The sequence below is a fragment of the Rhea americana genome, unplaced genomic scaffold, assembly GCF_003343005.1.
Source record: "Rhea americana isolate MKP2758 unplaced genomic scaffold, rheAme1 scaffold_658, whole genome shotgun sequence".
In the NCBI taxonomy this organism is placed as follows: domain Eukaryota; kingdom Metazoa; phylum Chordata; class Aves; order Rheiformes; family Rheidae; genus Rhea; species Rhea americana.
In genome coordinates, this window is record NW_028186821.1 from 30983 (window position 1) to 40357 (window position 9375).

Consider the following 9375-nt stretch of genomic DNA (forward strand, 5'->3'; position numbering starts at 1 on the left):
GCCGGGCGCCCGCCGGGTGCTGCTCAGCCAGGCCAGCTGGGGATGCCCCGACACGGCCCCGGACGGCGCCAAACCCCCCTCGTCCTACCTGGGTCCCGGGGCGTCCTCGCCGCACCCGGCCGCTGGTCCCCGGCGGCTCCGCTTGGCCAACAAACCCTTCAAGACGGTGACCACCAGCGGGGCCAAGATGGGCTCGGAGGCCAAAGCGGGCAAAGGCGCCCACAAGGGTCCGGGCAGCCGGCTCTCGTGGCCCGAGGGCGAAGGCAAGGGGCGAGCAAAAGCCGGGAGCAAGGCGGGCGCCGAGGCGGCCCCCCGGCCGGCCGCCCGCGCCCGGCTCTCGCCCCGCAAGGGCAAGAGCAAGACCCTGGACAACAGCGACCTGCACCCGGGGCCCGGGGGGCTGATGGTGGCRGCGCCGGCGGCGCCCGGGGGTCCCGCCGAGGGCGGCGCAGGGCTCAAGCGGGGCCGCGAGGGCGGCCGAGCCTCCACCCGCGACCGCAAGATGCTCAAGTTCATCAGCGGGATCTTCGCCAAGAGCCCGGCGTCCACCCCCACGCACCCCGCGCCCCCCTGGGCCCTGCTCAGCACCGAGCTGCCCCGCGGGGCCTCCCCCAGTAAGTACCCGGGGACCCCCATGGTGGTGGGGGGGGGCGAAGGGAGGGGGGTCCCGGGCGCCTGGGCTCGTCGTGCCTCGGTTTCCCCCGCAGGGCCTGGCCCCGGCTCAGGGAGGGCTCTGTGGGGCTGCAAAGGGGGCTGGGGGGAGCCCGGGCCGCCCCACGGGCGGCAGGCATGCGTGTGTCCGCTCACGGCCCATCCGTCCGTCCGTCCGCTCTCCCATCGCTGCGTCCCCTCGCGCCCGGCCTCATGTTCAGCCCTTCGCCCCTCCGCCTGCCCGTCCCTCTCTCCGGCCACCCCGTAGCCATCCGTCCGTCTGTCCACCCATCCGGCCACATGTCCATCCATCCATTGATCCATCCGTCCATCCTGTACCCTGTCCATCCGCCCTGCGTCCGTCCACCCACCCGTCCGTCCATCCGTCCACCTCATCCCCGTGTCCCCCAGACCTCCTGCCCCCCCCAGCACCCACCCCACGGGGCCGCGTGGGCAGAGCCTGCTGGGGGGGCCCGTGGGTGGCAGCGGGGCCCGTGGGTGGCACAGCGCCGTGATGACGCGTGGGGTGACAGGCACCGGCGTTAACCCTTTGCCTGCCACGCGCATGGGGCCACGCTGGGGACCTGGCGCAGGGGAACCYGAGGGCACCCGCATGGGGGGGACCCTCTGCTTCTCCCCTGCCTCAGTTTCCCTTTCTCGTGGTGCAGGAGGCGAGATGCTGCGGTGAYGGGCTGGGGACGTGGAGGGGCTTGGGGTGCCGTGGCCCACGGCAGGGCACGTGTGCAGGGAGCGTGCCCCGTGCCACGGAGCATCCCTGTGCCATGCCACGGCCTTGTGCCCGCCGTGGCCCCGTGCCCTGCACCCTCGTGCACACTGCGTCCTTGAGCATGCCGTGTCCTCGTGGACACTGCGTCCTCGTGCACTCTACATCCTTGTGGACACCGCGTCCTCGTGCACGCCGAGTCCTCGTGCACAGCAAGTCCTCGTGCACGCCGCGTCCTCGTGCACGCCGCGTCCTCGTGCACTCTGCGTCCTCATGCATGCCACATCCTTGTGCACGCCACATCCTTGTGCACACCGCGTCCTTGTGCATGCCATATCCTCATGCACACCGCATCCTCGTGCACTCTGCGTCCTCGTGCACACTGTGACCTTGCGCCTGCTGTGCCCATGTACCCGCCGTGTCCTTGTGCCCCCCTGTGCAGGGAGGGGGTGACCGTGGGGTGGCCATGCCAGAAGGAGGGGGTTCCTGTCATCGTGGCAGGGTGCCACGGCCAAGGCCTGTCCCCGTGGCCCTCCCTGCCGCCTCCGCCGAGCTTGGTGCCGGGTGCCGTTGCTTGGTGACGGCTCCCTGGCCGCCCACGCCGGGAGCCGCCGGCGGTGCTGCCGGCAGTGCCGGGAGTGGCCCCCCTCGGGGTCCCTGCTCACCCCTCTCCTCCCTGCAGAGGCCTTGGTGAACAGCCAGGAATGGACCCTGGGCCGCTCCGTCCCCGAGATCCGCCTGGTGGGTACTGCAGCCCTGGGCAGCCCCATGTGCCAGCCCCGTGGCGCGGCGTGGTGTGGCGTGGCGCGGCGTGGCGTGGCGTGGCGTGGCGTGCCCTCACACCGCTCTCTGCCCCTCCACAGGGTGTCCTGGGCAGCAGCAAGAGCGGGAAGTCGGCCCTCGTGCACCGCTTCCTCACTGGCTCGTATGTGGGCTTGGAGCCCACGGAGAGTGAGTGGCTGGAGCTGGGCATGGCCACAGGGGCAGGAATAGCTATGGGGCCAGGCATGGTCATAGGACCATGGGGGCAACCGTGGGGTTGGAACAACCATGAAGTTGGGCTTGGCCATGGAGCTGAGCATGGTTTTGGGGTTGGGTATGGTCATGGGGCCAGGCATGGTCATAGGACCATGGGGTTGGGAATGACCATGGAGTTGGGCTTGGCCATGGAGCTGAGCATGGCTTTGGGGCTGGGTATGGTCATGGGGCTGGGCATGGCAATGGGGCTGAGTGCAGCAGTGGGACAGGGCATGGCCACAGTGTTGGGAATAGCCATGGGGCCAGGCATGGCCATGGGGTTGGGAAAAGTCATGAGACTGGGAACAGTCATGGCATTGGGCATGGCCATGGCACTGGGGATAACTATGGAGTTGAACATGGCCAGGGGGTTGGGGTTAACCATGGGGCTGAGCATGGCCACAGTGTTGAGCATGGCCATGGGGTTGGGGTTAACCATGGGGTTGAGCATGGCCACAGCGTTGAGCATGGCCATGGGGTTGGGGATAACCATGGGGTTGAGCATGGCCACGGGGTTGGGGTTAACCATGGGGTTGAGCATGGTCACAGCGTTGAGCATGGCCACGGGGTTGGGGTTAACCGTGGGTTTGAGCATGGCCACAGCGTTGAGCGTGGCCATGGGGTTGGGGATAACCGTGGGGTTGAGCATGGCCAAAGCGTTGAGCGTGGCCGTGGGGTTGAGCACAGTCACAGGACTGGGAATAGCCACAGTGCTTGGCATGGCCATGGGGTCAGGCATGGCCACGGGGCTGGGCATGACCTCAGGGCTGGGGCTGAGCCCCTGGCACGGCCGCCCCGTGGTACAGCCCCTCTTGTCTCCCRCTCCAGGTGGGCAGTTCAAGCGCGAGATGATGGTTGACGGCCAAAGCCACCTCCTGCTTATCCGGGAGGAGGGAGGCCCCCCGGACGCCAAGGTGCGTCTGGACTTGGGGAGGGGGGGGGCCATGGTGGCTGCAGCCAGTAACGCGGAGCCGTGACGCCCTTGTCCCGTGTGTGTCCCCCCCACTCCAGTTCGCCAACTGGGCGGACGCCGTCATCTTCGTGTTCAGCCTGGAGAACGAGAGCAGCTTCGAGGAGGTGACGCAGCTGCACGAGCTGCTCAGCAGCCACCGGGGCACCGGCGACGTGGCCCTGGCGCTGGTGGGCACGCAGGGTGAGCCAGCGGGGGCGGCGCGGCCGGGGGGGGGCCGGGGCCGCGCCGGGTCCCCCCCCTCTCCCTCCTCACCTCCACGCTGGCCCGCAGACAAGATCAGCTCCTCCAACCCCCGGGTGATCGAGGAYGCCCGAGCCCAGGCGCTCTGCGGCGACATGAAGCGGTGCCTCTACTACGAGACCTGCGCCACGTACGGCCTCAACGTGGACCGGGTCTTCACCGAAGGTGGGCGATGGGGTGGGGGGCACGGGGCGCACGCCACGGCGGCGGTGGAAGGGGGGGGGGTTGTCCCTGCGGCCGGCGGCGGGGTGACGCTGCCGCCGTCCCCGCAGTGGCCCAGAAGGTCGTGGCGCTGAGGAAGCAGCAGCAGCTCCTGGCCTCCTGCAAGTCGCTGCCCAGCTCCCCCAGCCACTCGGCCGGCTCCACTCCCGGCGCCGGCGGCATCCAGGTACCCGCCGGTCCCTCCCGCGGCGGCGGCGGGACGGCGATGCGCCCCCCCCCCGGGGCTCAGCGTCCCCCCACCGCTGCCACCGCCTCTCCCGCAGGCCAGCAACGGCGGCCACGCCAGCGACTACTCGTCCTCGCTGCCGTCCACCCCCAACGTGAGCCACCGGGAGCTGCGGGGGGAGCCGGCGGCGGCCGCGCTGGGCACCCCCAGCTCCCTGCACCGCGGCGCCAAGCGCCGCACCAGCCTCTTCGCCGTGAGTCCGCCGCGGGCCCCGGCGCCCCGCCGAGGCCGGTGCCGGGGAGGGGGGGCCCCGGGGTGGCTCGCTGGCGGGAGCCCACCCCGGGCCCCCCCCTCCATCCTGCGGGACACCCACCCCGAGCCCTTTCCCGCAGAACCGCCGGGGCAGCGACTCGGAGAAGAGGAGCTTGGACAGCCGGGGCGAGGTGGCGGGCAGCGGACGTGCCATCCCCATCAAGCAGGTGACGGCCCTTCGCTGCCACCCCCGGACGTGTCCGTGCCACAATCCCCCCCCCCCCCAGCTTCTCCGTCCTCCCCGGACGCGTCCCCGCTCACCGTCCCTTCGCCTCCCCAGAGCTTCCTGCTCAAACGCAGCGGCAATTCCCTCAACAAGGAGTGGAAGAAGAAATACGTCACCTTGTCCAGCAACGGGCTCCTCTTCTACCACCCCAGCATCAACGTGAGTGTCCCGGGCTCCCCACGGACTCCCCACAGCCTCCGTGGCACGGCACGGCACGGCGTGCCCTCCCCACGGCGGGGGCGACACGGCCCCGCCACGCTCAGCACCGCGTCCGCCCCCCCCCCCGTGCCAGGATTACATCCACAGCACCCACGGGAAGGAGATGGACTTGCTGCGGACCACGGTCAAGGTGCCCGGCAAGCGCCCGCCGCGCGCCATCTCCGCCTGCGGCCCCTCGGCCAGCATCAACGGGCTGGTGAAGGACGTGGCCGGGGTGCAGGCGCCCGAGGGGGCCGGTGAGTACCCGGCGTGGTGGGGACCCCTTGGGTGGGGAGACCACTCGGGTGGTGGGATGCCCCAGGGAGCAGGGGACACAGACCCTCCTGGAGGTCCCTGTGTCCCACCGGTCGTCCCCTGCCCGCAGCCAGCACCTCTCCCGTGGGGCTGAGCCTCCCCCCGGAGCTGGGGCTCAAGGGCACGGGCAAGGAGCGGTCCCTGCAGCGCTGCGCCTCCGCCTCCAGCGCCAAGCTGCCCAGCGCCGGTGAGTGTCCCCTCTGTGTCCCCTCGTGGGACCTTCTCCCTGGGGCAGAGCCTGGACTGCGACTGCGGTGGCCTCGGGAAGCCCCATGGCCCGTGGGGAACCTGGGGACATGGTGGCCCCAGTGAGGCTGGTGGCCCTGGTGGCCCTGGTGACCCCTGTGACCCTGGATCCTGGGGGACCTTGTGGTCTTGGTGAGCTCAGTGGCCCTGTAGGTCTAGTGGSCCCAGTGAGGCCAGTGGCCTGGTGATCCTGGTGGCCCTTGTGAGCCTGGTGGACCCAGTTGTCCCCTTGGTCCTGGTGCTCCCAGTGACCCCTGTGATCCTGGTGGCCCAGTGATTTCAGCGATCCCGGTGACCCTGGTGGCCCCAGTAAACCCAGTGGCCCTGGTGGACCTGCTGGCCCCGGGGACTCTGATGGACTCCTTGATGCTTGTGGCCCCAGTGAGCCTGGTGGCTCTGACGGCCCTGGTGAGCCCGGTGGCCCCACCAAYGCTGGGGCGTGGGTCTCTCAGCAGACGCCCCCCCCACCTCCGAGCCCGTATCCAGCCCCAGCAGCTCGGGCAAAGACCCGCCGCCGTCGCCCATGATCGACAGGAAGAAGCACCGCCGGAAGAAGCTGATGACGCCGTCCAAGACGGAGGGCTCCTCGGGGCAGGCGGAAGGTGAGAGCCCCGGGGACGCCGCCCCGGGGACCACGGGCCCCGGGGATGGGGGCCACGGGGCCGATGGCCCAGGGCCACGGGGACGACGGAGCCGGCGTCGGGATCGCTGGAGACCCCGAGGTGATCGCCAGCCCCACCACCACCACCCCCACCCCGCGCCGCAGCCCGGGCCCCGTCCTCGCCGTGGGGCTGCCGCTGCCCCACGCCGCCCGCGCTGGCGCATCCCTCCTCTTCCTCGCTCTGCAAACGCCGCCCGCTCGCCCGCCCCGGCCCGGCGAGGGCCCCCGCGCTTCGCCCCGGGGCTCCTCTCGTGACTCTCTCTCCCCCTTTCCTCCCTCTGCTCTCGCTGCCCCGGACCCTCCGCAGCCAAGCGCAAAATGTGGAAATTAAAAAGCTTTGGTAGTTTAAGAAATATTTATAAAACAGGTAACGTGGTCCGCGGCCGGCTCCACTCATGCATGTGGCTGTCTCCCATCCTCGCCCGCCGCCGTTGCATCCGCTGCCCCCGCGTCCCCGCTGCCGTGGTGGCCGTGGCCACTGTGTCCCCGCCACCGTGGTGGCCGTGGTGGCTGTGTCCCTGCCGCCGTGGCCGCCGTGTCCCTGTCGCCGTGGTGGCCGTGTCCCTGTCGCCGTGGCCACCGTGGCCGCCGTGGCCGTGGCCGGGCAGAGCCCTGGCGGCCCTCCAGGCGGGCGGCTCAGAGCCGCGCTCCTCATCCCGGAGCCGCCGCTGACACGGCCGCGGGGACGTGGGACGGAGGGGGCCGGGCCGGGGGGGCGCCTGGCCGAGCCCCGGGAGGGTCCCYGGAAGGGCCCCGGGAGCCGGTCCCAGCCGCCCGCCCTGGGTCTCTCGTCCCGCAGAGGAGGAGAACTTCGAGTTCATCATCGTGTCGAGCACGGGGCAGACGTGGCACTTCGAGGCGAGCAGCTTYGAGGAGCGGGACGCCTGGGTGCAGGCCATCGAGAGCCAGATCCTGGCCAGCCTGCAGTGCTGCGAGAGCAGCAAGAACAAGGTGGGACCCGAGGGGGGTGGAGATGGTGGGTGGGGGGCCGCCGCGGCCGCCCCGTCACCGCCGTCTCCCCGCAGGCCCGCGTGGACAGCCAGAGCGAGGCCGTGGCCATCCAGGCCGTCCGCAACGCCCGGGGCAACTCGCTGTGCGTGGACTGCGGGGCGCCCAGTGAGTGTCACCTTGGTGGGGGTCGGTGGGCACAGGGCACGCGATGCCGCGGGCCGCGCGACGCCAAGGACACGCGAAGCCACGGGTGATGCCACCCACCAGGCTGCGTGATGCCGCGGGCCACGCAAGGCCACATGCCGTGGGTCACACGGCGCCACGGGCCGCGCGGTGCTGGGGGGGGACACGCGATGCCGCGCGGTGCCCCGGGGCCGGTCGCGCCCCCCCCCCACCCCGGCCAGGCCCTGAGAACCTCTGCGGTTCCTCCCCAGACCCGACGTGGGCCAGCCTCAACCTGGGCGCGCTGATCTGCATCGAGTGCTCGGGGATCCACCGCAACCTGGGCACCCACCTGTCCCGCGTGCGCTCCCTCGACCTGGACGACTGGCCCCGGGAGCTGACGCTGGTGCTCACCTCCATCGGCAACGCCACGGCCAACAGCATCTGGGAGAAGAACCCGCAGGGCCGCTCCAAGCCCACCCCCGAGTCGTCCCGGTGAGCGGCCCCGGGACCCCGTGGCCTCTGTGTGTCCCCTCGCGTGGCTGCGTGTCCCTCCACGTGTGTGGCGGACTCGCGGCACCAGACGGCTGAGGTTGGAAGGGACCTCTGGAGATCAGCTAGTCCAAGCCCCCTGCTCAAGCGGGGTCACCTAGAGCACGGCACCACGAGCCCCCTGACGCCGCGTGTCCCCGCAGGGAGGAGCGGGAGTCGTGGATTCGGGCCAAATACGAGCAGCGGCTGTTCCTGGCGCCACTGCCGGCAGCCGAGGCGCCGCTGGGGGAGCAGCTCTTCCACGCGGTGCAGGAGAAGGACCTGGAGAYGGTGCTGCTGCTCCTGGCCCACAGCAAGAAGGAGCAGCTCAATGCTGCCACCAGCGACAAGGACCGCCGCACGGCGCTGCACGTGGCCTGCGACCTGGCCCTGGTGGTCATCACCCAGCTGCTGGTGTGGGTAGGTTGGAGCTGGGCACGTGGTGGGGGGGGCCGTGGTGTGGCCACGAGGGAGGTGGCACGATCGTGGGGGACATGGCATGGCCATGGGGACCACGGCATGGCCATGGGGGACATGGCACAGCCATGGGGACTGTGGCATGGCAACAGCAATGATGTCATGGCCATGGGGATCACAGCATGGCCATGGGGGACATGAGAGGGAGATGGCGTGGCCATGGGGATCAAGACATGGCCATGGGGATCACGGCATGGCCATGGGGGACATGAGAGGGAGATGGCGTGGCCATGGGGATCAAGACATGGCCATGGGGACCACGGCATGGCCATGGGGACACGAGAGGGAGATGGCATGGCCATGGGGATCATGGCATGGCCATGGGGACCACAGCATGACCATGGGGAACATGAGTGGGAGATGGCATGGCCATGGGGATCAAGACATGGCCATGGGGACCACGGCATGGCCATGGGGGACATGAGTGGGAGATGGCATGGCCATGGGGATCATGGCATGGCCATGGGGACCACAGCATGGCCATGGGGGACACGAGAGGGAGATGGCGTGGCCATGGGGATCATGGCATGGTCACGGGGACCACGGCATGGCCATGGGGGTCGTGGCACGGCCACGGGGGAATGTGGCGCGGGGAGGACGCGGGCCGAGGGCGGCGGGGGGGGGTCGCCGCTGACGGAGCCGCTCTGCCCGCAGTACGGCGCCGACGCGAAGGCGCGGGACGGGCTGGGCCGCACGGCGCTCTTCTACGCGCGCCGCGCCGGCAGCCAGGAGTGCGCCGACATCGTGCTGCAGCACGGCTGCCCCGGCGAGGGCCCCGGCGGCCTGGCCACGCCGGCGCTGCGCCGCAAGAGCAGCTCGGCCAGCGTGGGCCACTGCGAGGCCCGCACCGCCCTGGTATAGCCGGGCCGGGCCCGGCGCCGCCGGACCCCCCCTTTGTATTTTTAATGCTCTATTTATTATTCGGCTCCTGCTGGGGGCTCTTCTGCTCCTGTCCGTGGGCAGTGCCACGGCGCTGCCCGGACGCCTGGGCCCCGCGCCGGGTGGGGGGGGGGCCGTGCGTGGTGCCCCGCGCTGCCTGCGCGGCTCCTGCCAGCGCCGGGATGCCTGGGTTCCTCGCCGTGCCTGGCACCGCGGTGGTGACGTCCCCTCCCCGCCCCGGACCAACAGGCACGTGCCACCTCACCCCTGCCCAGGCCACCTCGTCCGTGCCACCTCGTCCATGCCACCCCTGCCCGGGCCACCCTGCCTGGACCACCTCAGCCATGCCACCTCATCCATGCCACCCCTGCCCAGGCCACCCTGCCTGGACCACCTCAGCCATGCCACCTCATCCATGCCACCC

The 9375-nt window shown here is 70.9% G+C and overlaps 1 protein-coding gene across 1 annotated transcript; it reads left to right on the forward strand.

Moving 5' to 3' along the window:
* Nucleotide 1: 1 nt before the first annotated feature.
* Nucleotides 2-8933, forward strand: AGAP2 (ArfGAP with GTPase domain, ankyrin repeat and PH domain 2; the record flags this gene model as incomplete). The annotated part of the gene is made up of 19 exons (XM_085320758.1): nucleotides 2-614; nucleotides 2058-2116; nucleotides 2239-2326; nucleotides 3221-3306; nucleotides 3404-3545; nucleotides 3636-3770; nucleotides 3878-3993; nucleotides 4091-4246; nucleotides 4386-4472; nucleotides 4586-4690; nucleotides 4824-4986; nucleotides 5115-5231; nucleotides 5743-5892; nucleotides 6259-6318; nucleotides 6751-6902; nucleotides 6977-7067; nucleotides 7337-7559; nucleotides 7760-8015; nucleotides 8727-8933. Coding segments are annotated over 19 exons (3006 nt in total), but the record flags the coding sequence as incomplete, so codon positions are not given.
* Between the last annotated feature and the right edge of the window lie 442 nt (nucleotides 8934-9375).